The 14,625-nt window shown below is 37.9% G+C and overlaps 9 protein-coding genes across 9 annotated transcripts; 6 read left to right on the top strand and 3 right to left on the bottom strand.

The window, feature by feature from the left end:
* Positions 1–11: 11 nt before the first annotated feature.
* Positions 12–2,225, top strand: C9374_008186 (uncharacterized protein; the record flags this gene model as incomplete). Its single annotated transcript, XM_044698234.1, has 1 exon — positions 12–2,225. One exon carries the CDS (start codon positions 12–14, stop codon positions 2,223–2,225), a length of 2,214 nt encoding a protein of 737 aa, XP_044545809.1.
* Positions 2,226–2,305: 80 nt separating this feature from the next.
* On the bottom strand, positions 2,306–3,586 carry C9374_008185 (uncharacterized protein; the record flags this gene model as incomplete). Its single annotated transcript, XM_044698233.1, has 1 exon — positions 2,306–3,586. One exon carries the CDS (start codon positions 3,584–3,586, stop codon positions 2,306–2,308), a length of 1,281 nt encoding a protein of 426 aa, XP_044545808.1.
* A 253-nt stretch (positions 3,587–3,839) lies between these two features.
* Positions 3,840–5,096, top strand: C9374_008184 (uncharacterized protein; the record flags this gene model as incomplete). Its single annotated transcript, XM_044698232.1, has 1 exon — positions 3,840–5,096. One exon carries the CDS (start codon positions 3,840–3,842, stop codon positions 5,094–5,096), a length of 1,257 nt encoding a protein of 418 aa, XP_044545807.1.
* A 291-nt stretch (positions 5,097–5,387) lies between these two features.
* On the top strand, positions 5,388–6,596 carry C9374_008183 (uncharacterized protein; the record flags this gene model as incomplete). Its single annotated transcript, XM_044698231.1, has 1 exon — positions 5,388–6,596. One exon carries the CDS (start codon positions 5,388–5,390, stop codon positions 6,594–6,596), a length of 1,209 nt encoding a protein of 402 aa, XP_044545806.1.
* A 67-nt stretch (positions 6,597–6,663) lies between these two features.
* C9374_008182 (uncharacterized protein) lies at positions 6,664–9,141 on the top strand (the record flags this gene model as incomplete). The annotated part of the gene is made up of 4 exons (XM_044698230.1): positions 6,664–6,693; positions 6,758–6,899; positions 6,956–7,073; positions 7,125–9,141. The coding sequence occupies 4 exons, from the start codon at positions 6,664–6,666 to the stop codon at positions 9,139–9,141; spliced, it is 2,307 nt and encodes a 768-aa protein (XP_044545805.1).
* An 89-nt stretch (positions 9,142–9,230) lies between these two features.
* C9374_008181 (uncharacterized protein) lies at positions 9,231–10,485 on the top strand (the record flags this gene model as incomplete). The annotated part of the gene is made up of 5 exons (XM_044698229.1): positions 9,231–9,462; positions 9,551–9,692; positions 9,825–9,855; positions 9,921–10,223; positions 10,303–10,485. The coding sequence occupies 5 exons, from the start codon at positions 9,231–9,233 to the stop codon at positions 10,483–10,485; spliced, it is 891 nt and encodes a 296-aa protein (XP_044545804.1).
* A 96-nt stretch (positions 10,486–10,581) lies between these two features.
* Positions 10,582–11,871, bottom strand: C9374_008180 (uncharacterized protein; the record flags this gene model as incomplete). The annotated part of the gene is made up of 1 exon (XM_044698228.1): positions 10,582–11,871. The coding sequence occupies one exon, from the start codon at positions 11,869–11,871 to the stop codon at positions 10,582–10,584; it is 1,290 nt and encodes a 429-aa protein (XP_044545803.1).
* Positions 11,872–11,920: 49 nt separating this feature from the next.
* On the bottom strand, positions 11,921–12,670 carry C9374_008179 (uncharacterized protein; the record flags this gene model as incomplete). The annotated part of the gene is made up of 1 exon (XM_044698226.1): positions 11,921–12,670. One exon carries the CDS (start codon positions 12,668–12,670, stop codon positions 11,921–11,923), a length of 750 nt encoding a protein of 249 aa, XP_044545802.1.
* Positions 12,671–13,099: 429 nt separating this feature from the next.
* On the top strand, positions 13,100–13,864 carry C9374_008178 (uncharacterized protein; the record flags this gene model as incomplete). The annotated part of the gene is made up of 3 exons (XM_044698225.1): positions 13,100–13,446; positions 13,506–13,694; positions 13,759–13,864. The coding sequence occupies 3 exons, from the start codon at positions 13,100–13,102 to the stop codon at positions 13,862–13,864; spliced, it is 642 nt and encodes a 213-aa protein (XP_044545801.1).
* Between the last annotated feature and the right edge of the window lie 761 nt (positions 13,865–14,625).

Here is a 14,625-nt window from a genome sequence, read left to right as displayed (position 1 = left end):
ACATCACCATCATGGGAAAGAAAAACAACTCACAATCTCACCTCCCTAAATATTTACGAGATCAAGGAGGAGGTGGTAGCCGTGGAAAAAAGAAATCCTCCACCCCATCGGATAGCTCATCATTAGCGAACAGCGCAAGTTCAAACCATGTCAACACGACCAACACTTCTTCAAAACAAATGCCAAGTCTCTCCTCCGTGCTCTCAAAAATTCCAGAATCGTATCGTCAACGAGGATTTGATTTTTTTATGAAAATGCAATCTCCTGATGTGAATAAGGAATGGAAACAGAGATGTGAAAAGTTGGACAAGATCAAAGATGAATTTTTACAAGTTCCTATTCAACAAGATGCTTTATATAGCACGATTGAATCTAATTATGATTTAATTGTCAATTTAGAAGATTGTCTGCATCGTTGTGGAAATGTACTTTTTCACTATGAAGACAAAAATTACTTCTTTCTCTATTCAGGTTTAGATATGGCATGTAAGATCATGCTTCATGCGTTTCACTTATTACCAGGTGTGGAAACAAAACCCAGTACTGACAAGTGCCAAATCATCATGGACAAGTTATTTTCAACATTGAGTTATATATTCTTTAAATTATCGAAATATGCACGGGCACGACTTGTGTTAAATTCACACTCCATATTTCAAATTTTATGGAGTATTGAACAGAGTTATTTAACAAAAGTGAGACGATCTGCGCGAACTCAATCAACCTTATTTAAGGTCGACACGTTGTTTAATCCAGATGTCGAAAGTTTGTTGTACCACATTAGTGAAACCATGACAGTATTGCATCATGATCAAGCCATGAATCAGGATTATTTCCTGTTACTGATAAGCGTAAATAAGCAATGGTTTTATCATGATACTAGTGCGCTCGAAGTGAATCAAGTTGACAGTTTTGGAGGTGAGACTCCAGATGTGTTTATTGCTGTTTTGGATATTCCTGACCTCACACAATGGAACCAATCTAATTTTGATAATTATATGAACAGTGCGAATTTAACATTACAACCTGAAGATTTTGATATCCGCGCTCATTTTCCAGTTGTAGCATCTCGAACTGGAACTCGATTTTTAAATTTGGACTATTTTGTGAAATGGAATGCAAACTCTCGTTTCGCTGAAAAATGCTATCAGTCAGGGCAAGAAATAAGCACTCCTGGATACTACATCCTACGTCAAGATAAGAACATTTCCAAATTAGCCTTAATGAAATTTTTGGAATTTATCTACACAGACAAGTTTTCCAAGCTCTCTGAGGATGTTACTTTTATGGAAAAACAAGCACGAGCAAGAGAACTTTCTGTGGAAGAAATCGAGGAAGAATTGGTTCGAAATTTAAATCAATTGGGATCCTCTCTGTCCAATCAATCTTCAAGGCAAACCTTGAATATGATTACAGAACATTTTCCTTCTCAGAGAGTGACACGAACGGGTGTCATGTCTGGCTCGCAATTTAATTCATTGTATGACTCTATTGATTTGGACATGTATTGTGTGGAATTATACAATTCATCTCCATTTCATACTCCCCTCAAATATGAAGCTACGAGTTTGAAAGCTAAAGATAATCGTGTTGAGCAAGACCTCTTTGGACACGCTTTTCAACAATCAGAAAAAATGTATCCAGACCTTCATGTAATTCCAAATGTGGCATGTGATTTGATTGATTCAAGCATAACGAACGAATATTACAAAAAGATGGTAGACAGATGCATTCAAAAAGGTTACATGGCAATGCACAAATGCATTATTGCAGCAAGAAGCGAATATTTACGAAAAGTTTTCCAATATGAATGTAAGGGTTCTCTCATGAACGATGAATCTACAAATAGTGCTCAAGCACATGACTACATTGAAGATTTTCACATTGAGAATTTATCGTTTACTTCACTATATATCATCATGCAGTATACTTATGGAGGATTGGGAGTATTTACAGAACATACTATTCCTGTTGAATGTTTGGTTGAGGTATTTGTTGCTGCAGATATGTACTTGCTGTTTCCACTTAAAAAGCATGTTGAGGAACTCATGGTTGATTATGTGAACAATGTCCAGTTGCCTCAAGGACTGAAGAGTCCGTCGGAACATGAAGACTCAGCCATCTTGCAAGAGGTCTATGAGTTGTCCATCATTTACAACTCGTATTCATTGAAGAATGAGTGCTTCAAATTGTTGAGTAAGCACTTTCCTGATTTAATGAAATAGCTCTCATAAATACATCACCTTTAATTTCGCTTAAATTTTTTACAAATAGTAGAGTTTTGTCTGGTCGGTAACAGATTTCCTCATTTTCTTTTAAATTCCAAATAATCGAAATCCATTTCTTGTTTGATTTCGTTACAATCATGATCAAATATTTTGAAACGAAAATCTTGTCTGGGCACAAGAACTCGGATTTCACCCAACTTGTGGAGTTTTGAGCTGCCAGCACCAATCGAGATATTGCAAACCGTATTTAAATTGGAAACGTCAGCATTTGATTCATGCCCCGTTTCAACAGGACGACAATCAATATTGAGGTTGTATCGATCGTAGCCATTCGCTTTCGTGTTCTTATATTTGAGAAACACCTCATAGTCTCCCTTAATCAGTGAAATTCTTCCTGCAATATCCAACCACCAAACAAAACATAGATGGGCTACCGATTTAAATGGACTGTCACTTCGTTTCTCTCTTTTCCAGTATGTATCATTCAACCAAGTAATACTGAAATTGTTGATAATCGAGATCTTACTACAATAATTAAAAATAATTGCTTTAAGCTCAGGAACTGTTTTTTCCCTTAACAGTTCACCATTGTGCTCAATGAAATGGGATGGAAGGGCGATACATTTATCTAGAATGTAGGCCATAGTAAAATCTCGTGATGCTATCAATCTTCTCATCAACCTACAACTATTGTAACAAGCATTGATTCCTTCTAAATCCAAGAAACTTAATATTTTTGAAATGTTGTAAGCTCCCAGTTTGGAAATGGTTTCAACCGAAGAGTCAATGAAATCATCAACAATTATTTCATAATTCTCACAGTATTGAGGTTGCAGATCATGATTTAGCACGTCCTCATCGCAGCCAAAATGGGTTGCCTTAATCATGTCATTCTCACATCGAAGAGACCATCTCTCGTCTGTTAATTTCCACTCCAATGCTGCCCAAACATCATCAAGTCTCTCAGTATTGAAAAGTTCGTGAGTTTCAAGTGATGCTGAGTGGCACAGCCATCGTATTTTGTTCGTATCGCCACCAAAGTCAACTCCCATCACAAGCTTTACACATTCCGAAGAGGTTAGCTTCGTCTTGGCTGATCCCAACCATTGTTTCAATTTCCCTTTCTCCAAGGTAACATGGCCAAAGTACGGATGGACCTCCATATCTGAATACTGAAAAACAGCCTTCTCTTCATTTTGAGTTTTTTTTGGAAAAACATGATCACTTAAAACAGTTTTAATGATGGAATCAAGACCGATCAGGAGAAGAGCACTTCGTTTCTTTGTTTGTTCCACAACCTCTTGATCTCTTCCTGTTTCATCGTGTTTCGTTTCCGGTTCTTCATCAACCTTATCCATGTTGTGCTCGTCGTCCTCCCGAGATGTTCTTGCAGAAAAGAAGCGTTTCAACCATGGAATTACCATGAAGGTATGATCGAATATTTTTTACGTTTCCTTTTGATGAACTTTTATGTTCATTTCGGGTTTGGTAAATAAGGCATTCTTGGTTCCAGTTTGCAACATTAGAAAATTAAAAAAAGCGAGAAACGAGAAGACAAAGGCCACACTGCAAGTTGAAAATGCAGTTCCATTAGGTTCATCATTGAAAAAAATGTCATGTTTGTATTCATCAGCCCGTGAGCGGTATGGCTTTGATTTTGATATTGACCAATGGTATCAAAAATGTTCGGAATTTACTCCTTTCACTAAATTTATTTTCATTTCCAAAGAGCAAGCCAGCGTTTTAAAAAGACAGCACGAACATCAAGTTTTGAAACAAGAAGTGGCACAGATATCTCAAGAGGAATATGAATTATTGAAAATTCTTGAAAAAGAAATTGATGATGTGTTACAAAATGAGAAGGAATTTTTTGATGAAGAGAATGATATTTCTTGTGCTTTTATTAGATTGAATACTCGATCACCTAAAGACGCTGCGTTCTCGTCTCAAAAAATTAAACAAATTTTAAAAAGAAAATTGTATGAAAAATCCATGCAATATAGAGAACCAGCATTGCTGTCCAACGATGAGAAGCAAAATGATGAATTTATTTCTTTTTTTGAATCACAAGTAGAAGTGATGCGATTTGAAAGTGGAGCTGAAGCACTAGAAATGATGGTTGCTTCCAATAGAGTCTATGAAGATTTATCTATTGCACTTGAGCACAGAACAGATCCATCCGACTGGAATGTATTCATTGCCATGAGGAAATGGATACCAGGTCATGAAATTGGCTTGGAGTTTAGAGGTTTCGTCTTTGAAAGAAAGTTGTGTGCTTTATCACAATACTTTGATGCCTTATATTTTGAAGATTTACACAACCATAAGGATATATATTTGAAGGCTATTCAGCAATTTTTTGAAGAAAGGAAACATCAACTGCCATATGAAAATTGTGTTTTAGATGTCATGGTTATGAGAAACAAAGAATCCACGAGTGATGCTGAAGAAGAAGCACCTCCTTCAGCTCCAACATTAGAAAATTTAACTGTTCAAGTGCTAGAGTTTAATCCGTTCAACAAGTTTACAGGTAGCGCTCTCTTTTCATGGATTACTGATGCTGATACGTTGCATGGACGTAAACCGTTTGAATTTAGAATTAGAGAAGCGCCTCTCCCAGCACTAAGAAGTGGATTGCAGGAAAAAGCTTCTGACCATGAGAATGGAGACCTTACTTCTCAACAAACGATTATGTTTAATTTATTTAATGTGCAAGACGATTCCATTTTGCAAGAGCATGGAGATTTGATTGCCATGGTAGATGATTTCATGAATAATGATCTTGAAAGAATTAATGCAAACCTACGTTATGTGTTACAAAAAACAACAAAGGAAAGTGCTTTGGAAAGGCTGGCTCTGAGCGAATAATTGTTGTTGGTCATGACAAATTAGGACAAAGGACAATTAATGACTGACTTCTTTACGAAATTAAGAGAGACTCTTACGATGACACGTGCGTCATTTTAATTTTGTAAATTACGTCGGTTTGAGTGGTTGGTCCATAGCTTACAATGAGTTTCCAAGCGCTGTGAAAGACACAACAGAAAAAAGTTTCCGAAGCGTCTCAAATTTCAAAAGAAAAAATAAGAACGCATTTTAACGCATGACCCGTTGATTTTTATGCAGCCATTGCGTGTGGTGGATCATCACTACCAAAAAATGTCTCAACAACCACAACAACTCACTCAGCTTGCTCCTTTTGCTCACTTTGGAACCGACGCTATTCATGCTGGACAAACACCAGACAAATACTCGGGTGCCGTTATTACTCCAATTTCTTTGAGCTCTACCTTTGCTCAAGTTTCGCCTGGTGTTCATTATCCTGGCCATTATGAATACGCAAGAACAGCCAACCCAACCAGAGACGCCTTTGAGGGATGCGTTGCTGCTTTGGAAAATGGCAAATACGCTTGTGCTTTCAGCTCCGGCCTCGGATGTACCACTACCTTGCTTCATATGTTGCAGGCTGGTGATCATGTCATTTCTGTTGATGATGTTTATGGAGGTACTGGACGTTACTTTAGACAAGTTGCTTCCAAGTTCTCATTGGAATTCACTTTCATTGACTTGAACAAGGAAGATGAATTCAAGAATGCTGTTCGTCCTGAAAAAACTAAAATGATTTGGTTGGAAACTCCAACGAACCCAACTTTACGTATCACTGACATTGAAAGAGTACATCAATGGAGAAAGCAATATTGTCCACAAGCTATTCTTATTGTAGACAACACCTTCATGTCTCCATATTTCCAAAGACCATTAGATTTTGGTGCTGACATTGTCATGCACTCTGTTACCAAATATTTGAATGGTCACAGTGATGTCGTCATGGGAGTCTGTGCCACTGCTAATGAAGAAATCTATAAGAGAATCAAGTACTTGCAAAACTCGATGGGTGCCATTCCTTCTCCTTTCGATAGCTTTTTGGCTCTCAGAGGTTTAAAGACTTTGCATGTTCGTATGAGACAACATCAAGAAGCTGCTATGGCCGTTGCTCAATTCTTGGAGCATCATCCAAAAGTTGCTAAAATTGTGTACCCTGGTTTGAAGGCTCACCCACAATATGACATTGCATTGAAACAACAAACTGGTTTTGGTGGTATGATTACATTCTGGATTAAGGGAGGCATCGCACAAGCAAGACAATTCCTTGAAAACTTGAAGGTTTTCCAATTGGCTGAAAGTTTGGGTGGTGTTGAAAGCTTGGTCAATCATCCTGCTATCATGACTCATGCTTCCGTTCCTATTGAAATGAGACAAAAGTTGGGAATTGACGATACATTGATTAGATTGAGCTGTGGTATTGAGGACGTTGAGGATCTGATTAAGGATTTAGAAACTGCATTCTCCCATGTCACTCTCGAATAAAATACATTAGGTACGTTTTTTTGAATGTGTTTTGACAAAGACAATAACCTTTCCGCAACTACAAAAAATGTCAGACCATCAGAGCCTCAAATTTAATGTACGTGTTCAATCGTCGCAAAGATCAACGGAGAGATATCTGAAATTATTGCAAACATGAATAGTGTACGGATTACGAAATTGAAGATCCCCCTCCGTTTGAAAATTTACAAACTAGTATTGATGAAAGCGATGAACCATTTGAGGATTCGGAATTTCCAGCAGATATGATCAGCGTTTATAAACCGAATCAAAAGCCACCACCAGGTGAGTTATTGTTCAATGAACTGGATAGTGCTATGGATCTATTCATCAACATGTAGGAGCAAAACGGATCAAGAGCTGGCTTAGACCTCATCAGATAAATGGAGTAACAAATCCCTCACTATTTGTTCAAGATGCAACCACGCAAGATGTTGCTCAAGGAGGGTTAGGAGATTGGTAGGTTGTCAACAAGGATGAGTTGCCTTAAATATATTACGTTTTTTTTAGTTGGTTCATTGGAGCTCTTTGCGTGTTGTCAGAGAAACGAGATTGGATTGAAAAGTTAGTTGTCTCGTATCCCAAGCACGATTCAAGAGGAAAATATACATTTAGATTTTTTAGAGATGGAAGATGGGAGCACGTCACCATCGATGACCGTCTTCCTTGTGACCTTAAAGGAAATTTAGTTTTTGGGAAATGCTCTGACCCCAACGAGCTATGGGTTCCCTTAATCGAGAAGGCGTATGCAAAATTGAATGGCTCGTATGCCGCCATTGAGGGAGGATTTGTCAGAAATGCTTTGGTAGATATGACATCAGGCATATCTGAGATGATTGACATTAAGAGAAAATCATTGGAAGAGATGTGGGCCTATCTCAACCGACGAACCAATCAATCGGCCTTATTGGGAGCTAGTTCATCATCGTCAGTAGGAGAAACGAACATTGCCGACACTGGATTAATGGCAGGTCATGCCTATGCAGTTCTTCAATGCTTCGAGGTTGGAAAGAATCGATTAATACGGTTAAAGAATCCTTGGGCACGAGGTGAATGGACAGGTCCGTGGTCTGACAATTCTATAGAATGGTCACAAAACCCGAAGGTTGCTGAAGTAGTGAATCCAAATTTTTCTGAAGATGGAAGTTTTCATATTTGTCTTGAAGACTTTTGTAAATATTTCACACATTTGGATGTATGCGTTCTAATTAACGACCCAAACGATGCATTTTCAGACCCCAAGGAAACGAATAGAGCGCTGATCTGGCAATGCAAAACTAGGTGGAGCCAATTTAATGGTGAAGGATTGTTCACTGCCAACACACAGGATTCTAGGAAGGGCCCACAATTTCATTTGTACGTTAGTGACACTACTGATATAATTGTCAGTTTAATGTTACACTCTTCGAAATATCTTAGCGAAGCAAAAGAAAAAGATTTTCCAATTGGATTCCATGTATTGAGATCCGAGGGAAGAATGCACCGATGCTTCTTTGCTAAACAATCAAATGTTGCGTTTAAAAGCACTTTTGAATACAGTAGAGAAAATACTGTAAAATTCAAACAGTTAACTCAAGGGAATTACATTATTGTTCCGTCTGTCTATTTTAAGGATAAGGTTGGAAAGTTTATTTTGCGAGTGTTTGTGGACAAGCGAGTGAATGATTTTTCTCTCAACTTGTTACCTCCAGAGAATGAATGTTACCATATACAGAGCATTGATGGATCATTTGATCATTTAACAAGTGGAGGGTGCATGAATTCTTGGAAATGGCTTTTAAATCCTCAATATATTCTGACTATTAAGAGCGAACATTGCTCTAAAATGAGAGTTCGTGTCAGCATTGAGCAGAAAAAAGAGCCGTTAGAATATTTAGGAATGTACATTCTGAAGGGAAATGATCACGGACAAACCAAACCTGTTTTTGAAAACAAAGAAGCGGCCCCACCTCTGCCGTTTGTAAATAGAGTTGAAAACATTAATGAGGAGACTTTTGAGATGGAGGCAAACAAAAATATCGTTCTTGTGCCATGCACCTTCAAACCTGGTATTTTGATGGAAAGATTTACCATACGATGTTATGTGCCTAGAAATCAGAGCATGAGGGATCTCCAAATTAATCTCGAGTTAGCAACAAGCTCTATATACAAGAAAATAATCCTTCACAGTGAATGGGTGAGAATCTCAGCCGGAGGTTGCCCCAACAACGTAAATTCATATTGGAACAACCCAAAATGCTTAGTGACTGCTGAGAAAGATTGTGACGTCGATATTTTACTCTGTCAAGAAGAGAAGAATGGAAAACTGGCAGCAATTGGATTTCATGTGTTTAAAGGAGCCATGAACTCTTCAAGCGTCTATACAAAAACCCCCTCTTGGGCATTCCAGAGAATTGCATTCCTTAATGTCACACTTCAAGCAAATATTGCCCATTACATTATTCCCTCAACATATAATCCGGGAGATGAGAGAAAGTTCACCTTAATTGTGTATCATACCAATGATTGTAAATTTGCCTTGTTGTGAAATCCGTTGGATACATCTCTTGTAAAAACCGTTTCATTAAAAAAATACTTTTCACTAAAACCTCCAAAACCTCCGTTGCTGATTCAAAGATGACAACAACTTCATCATCATCGGCTGGTTCAACGACCTTCTTTAAAAACCTCTCGATCGGTGCTGCCTCTGGATGCATTGCTGCCTGTACAATTTTTCCTCTGGATCTGTTGAAAACTAAAATTCAATCATCATCGGGTCAACAATCTATCCCACAAATTATTCGGGATACCATTCGTCCAGATAATGGAGGATTGAGAGCATTATATCGTGGACTTGCTCCAAACTTGGGTATGTACAAGGAATGTGTTGAGCTCATCTGCTGAAGGCTATGATATTTGGTCGTGATGAATCATGATTATGGCACCAAAACCATTAGTTGGAATTATGCCTGAGAAGGCAATCAAGTTGGCTGCTAATGATTTCTTCCGATCTTTCTACAGTAGTAAATTTGTTGGAAATACTGTTAAACAACAAGGACAACAAATTCAACAATTGCCATTGTGGATTGAAGTGTTGAGGTGAGTATATGGTGAGCTCTATTACTCGTTATTTATTCCTGGTGATGATGAACATGTGCATATTTGAACTTTTTGAATCATCGGATTACCATAACCATTTGATGATGTCAATATTGTGAAATCGCTAAACAGTGGAGGCAGTGCTGGTGCTTGTCAAGTAGTGGTAAGTTACAACATTGAAAAAACATGATCTGGTGACACGATCCATTGGAAATATCAATTATACAGGCAACAACTCCTATGGAACTTTTAAAAATTAATGCACAAATGGCTGGAAAGAATCACTCAACCATTGCATTTATCAAACAAGTCGGTTTGACTGGAATGTACAAGGGTTTAACGGCCACATTGATGAGAGATGTGCCATTCAGTATGATTTACTTCTCTATGTATGCTCGTGTCAAGAATTATTATAGAGCTCAATCTCAACGAGAATATCTTCCATTGCCAAAAGTTTTGTTGTCATCCATTATTGCGGGTACATTCGCAGCTGCTTTAGCAACACCAATGGATGTCATTAAGACTCGTCTCGTAAGTTTTTACACACATTTCAACAGTATGAATTTTCTAATTTTTAAATCATTGTTTTATTGTGGTTGCATGACTTTAGCAATATGCTGGAAGCTCTGGAACTCAGGGGATGACCTATATTCAAGCTGCTAAATACTGCTACACTAACAAGTTACTCTGGAAAGGCACATTACCAAGAGTTTTAATCATTTCACCATTGTTCGGTATTACGTTATTATGCTATGAAGGTTTCCAAAAGCTGTTGGGAATCACAACTGTGTAAAATGCCATACGTTCACAATTGTGTAAATTATTAAGGTTTCATAATGTACATTAATTTACAAAATTTACATTTGTACATGGGTTGTAAATAAAACGATTACAGTTGTTTGTACTTGTCAAGCAGTTCAAAACCAAACACTTGTTTGCCAGTCTCTGAAGGTGCAAATGAGTATGCTCGTGCATGCTCCTCGATCTTGGTAGCTCTTAACTTTTGGAATGATTCACTACCTTTTTTTGGAATCATTTTGATGTATTGACAAATTCTGAATCGGTCTGAATGATTTGGATAATTTGCATGAGGTAGTAATGTATTCCATACAATCAGTGAGCCTGCTTTGGCTGGTACCTTTTGTGTTTGTGACAACAAGTTATCTCCCTTAAATACGCTTAAGAATGTGCATTTGGGGCCAGGACGAATAGCAGTTAATTTCTCTGCGTATTCTTTGGCATGATTGTGAAATCCAGGAACGCAGAGGAATCCTCCATCGTCTTCTCTTGACTCGCTTAATTGAAGCACGCCCTGCAATCGCAATAATCCATGGTTTCCATTGTTTTCAGTAATTAAATAATAATTTGGATTCAGTTCCAAAATGGATGTATTTTCTTCTTCGCTTTCAATAGTTGGTGGAAATTCTCCCAGAACACAAAACGGATTACAATCCCAATGTAGCCACTGAGCCTCTGTCCTTAAATGTTCCTTGTCCACCGTTTTAGTTGGAGACTGTATTTCATGAGGAATGCTAGATTTTGGCAACGATTTGGAGTCATAGTATGGACACGGAATATTGAGAGTTGGCGTCAATACTCCAACTCGATCAAAGCTCGTCCATAGTTCAGATCTACTTTTTCCGTATAATAGTTCAAATGCTCTTACAAGTTTTTCATTTTGCCTATTTTCCATTCCTGTTTTCTTCCAATACACAGAGTCTCCAAGAATACCTAACCGAGAAACTCTCTTCCAAGTTTCTGGATCATGTTTCTTGAAATTTTCACTCTCTTCTAGCTCTTCCCAAACCTCTTGAATACTATTTTCAATTTGTTCGTCAGAAAGTATATTCCGAAACACGACCACACCATAATCATTAAAGAATTTCAAAATATCATTAGGATCATCAGTGTCAATATCAAAATCTTGAACAAAATAACTTTTAGATTTTTCATCATACAGTTTAGGAAGAGGATGCACAGGAAGTATCGGAAATTCAATTTTCAATGTCTTCTTTTGTTTTCCTTCATCCCCAGAGCCAATTCCGCTATACCGATCGGAAGAAGTACTTGAAGAATTTGACTTGTTCTTGATCAGACCCAATTTTTCTAATGCAAACATGAGTGGACGAAGGACGATGGTTGACCAAATATTATGGAGCCACTTCCCGGGTAAAGACATTTTTTTTGAACTCTTTTGGGAAGAACAATGAACAACAGGTAATTATTTATTAATCCTCTATGTCATCATCTTCTTCTAGTGCATAATCATTAGAAAGGGTTTTCTTTGCTTCTTGCATCTCTCTGAAAGGTTGAAGAATTTTCTCAATCTCGTTTCGATCCTCAAAAATCCTTACATTCATCAACCGCTTTGATAAGAATGGAATTTCATACAATGCATATCTTTCAGTGGCCTCATCAAAACTATCAAACCAAATCTTTGAAAAGGAGAACCATCTTCTCTGTGGTGTAAAGCTTACATCGCTCACTTTGTAACCTAAAACTTCAATGAGAGGAATTTGTAACTCCATCAAGTAGATTTTCCGATGTGGCAAATCCATATATCCCTTTGCAATACATGTGGCTGTTTCGGGATGATCATGCAAAGAGAGAGATGGATCGTACTGAACCATTCGTTGTCCAATGTACAACCTGGCATGACAAATCTTCCAAATTCCGTGTTGTTGGACCATTTGCTCGACGTTCTCTTTCGTAGTTTTCAATCTTCCAGTGGGATGAATGGAATCTTGTTGAATGATTGTGTTGTATTCATCATTGGTGAGTGCCAATGCTCGGTACGTTCGAATTCTTCCTAAATATTTAGCAAATAGAAGGAAGGCTTGATGAGGTGAGAGTTGAGATAAATCGTGTTGTCCATTATTCAGAAAAGAATGAAAGAGTTGAAATCTCGTTCCAATGCCAGGTATGTGCAAGCATGGTAGAAATTTATCCAGTCCAGGTTGTGAGAATAATCGGATCATGCTCTAATTGAGGTAGTCCAATTTCATGGAGTTGTCATGCTCTAATTGGTTGAGAGAGAAATGTTTCAATGGTTCCTCTTGATTGTGTGTTTTCACCACACTTGTGTGTGACAGAATGAAATGAACTTCTTCAGCGTTGAGTTCATCTTGGTCAAACGGATGACCTTGTGTTGCTGAAATCATTTTGTTTGTTCTTTTTAACATTATTAATAGCTGCAAGTTCGTGCAGTCAAAACAAAAAAGTAAGGTCGTGAATGCAGAACCTTGATACTTTGGAGATGACGATAGCTCAGTTTGATCTTCTTTCAACTCTCCAGAGTCAACCAGTTAAGCAGTCCTTGTGTTCTCGTTTAACCTCTAATCTCAATGTTATTGAGCTAAGGAACAACGTTTAGCTGGACGTTGTATTCAAATAACTGTTACAAAAAAATGTTTGATCCAGAATTGACAGCAAATCCAGTGCCTTCTCAACTCGAGCTTCTCAACAACGTGATTGAGGAAAGCGAGGGGTTGAGTAAAAAGATGAATCCTGAGGAGTTGAGGAGCAGGAAAGAAGAGGAAGAATACAACAAACGAAAACAATTGGAGGAAGAGAGAGTTTTGAAGGAAATTTCATCATCGTGTCATCCCGATCGTTGCTCATCGTTGAATACAAAAATTGAGGTTGTAGATAAGCTGATTGGAACAAAGGCGCAGAGATTAGATCCCAAAATATGGACGGATACAGAATTGGATGAGATGGAAGAAGACTTTGAGGACGAACGAGAAGTGCCCGAGTAAGTACGCTTGATTAGGAATGATTACGATGATGCAAGCCAATCCTAATGACATTTAGCTATGATATTATCTACCAACAAAAGGTATCAGCAATGGATGCGTATTTAGGTATTGACTATGAGAAAGATCCTTCAACATCAAGCAGTGACACTCTATGTGTCAATGTACGTCTGCCCAAAACGAATAATCTTTCGGAAATTGAACTCGATCTTTCATCAACCACATTCACTGTTAAAACTGAGCATTAGTAAGTGTTCTTCTTGGGTTTCACAAAATTGTAATTACGGCAATGCATTTGCTCATATTTTCAGCAAGTTGATTGCTAATTTCCCTCACGAGATTCAAGACAAGGAAGCAAAAGCAAAATGGAATTCTAAAACAAAAACGCTTCAAATAGTGGTTCCTGTTGTGAAATAGGATGATAAAGAGAATGATTCTTCCGAATATTATTACACCCTTCACTCCCACCAAAAACGTGTGCCAAATATTCACTAAACTAATTAAGTAAAGTTCATTCTTCGTTGGTTTTGTTATAACGAAGAGAGTGATCTCATTTACTCTCGTATTCAGTTGATGATGAGAGTTGAAAGTGTGTGCTGCGCATCATCACCCATAATTCCAACGCTGAGCGATGATGCCTTCCTTTTGTGCGCTAAATCTTAGAGAAATTTTTAGCAGCTCAATCCATGAGGAGAGTGGAACTTGTTGAGAAATTATTAATTCGTGATGATGGTCAAACACAACCTCTTTGTGATGAGGAAGAGGAATTATTTGGATTGTTAAATTGATCGTTGTTTTGAATACAACACCTCAAGATTCTCTTACCGAAGTCCTTATATTCGGAATCAAATACTTTGTCGAATAATCTCAATACATGGTTCGTCCGAGTGACAAAACAATGTGATCGAAGAAGGAACTTACATATTCTCAACAACCCTCAAACTCCATCATCATCCCGACATGAAGTTTGTTGAGGGATTATTGCACGTGTGTGTGCATTGTGGTTGTTGGTCTTCCTCTTTCTCACATTTGGCAATGGCCATCACATCAACCATGCACCCATCCACACTACCTCAAATCACGCACCGCCACACGTCACCCCTCAACCTCAACGAGTCCTCATCAACAAAAAAACACCACTATTCCTCACCTCAACAAACTTGAAGCCAACCACCCGA

Source organism: Naegleria lovaniensis, assembly GCF_003324165.1.
Source record: "Naegleria lovaniensis strain ATCC 30569 chromosome Unknown tig033, whole genome shotgun sequence".
In the NCBI taxonomy this organism is placed as follows: Eukaryota; Heterolobosea; class Eutetramitea; order Acrasida; family Naegleriidae; genus Naegleria; species Naegleria lovaniensis.
The sequence above is the reverse complement of the archived record's forward strand: the minus strand, read 5'-3'. Positions and strand labels throughout refer to the sequence as shown.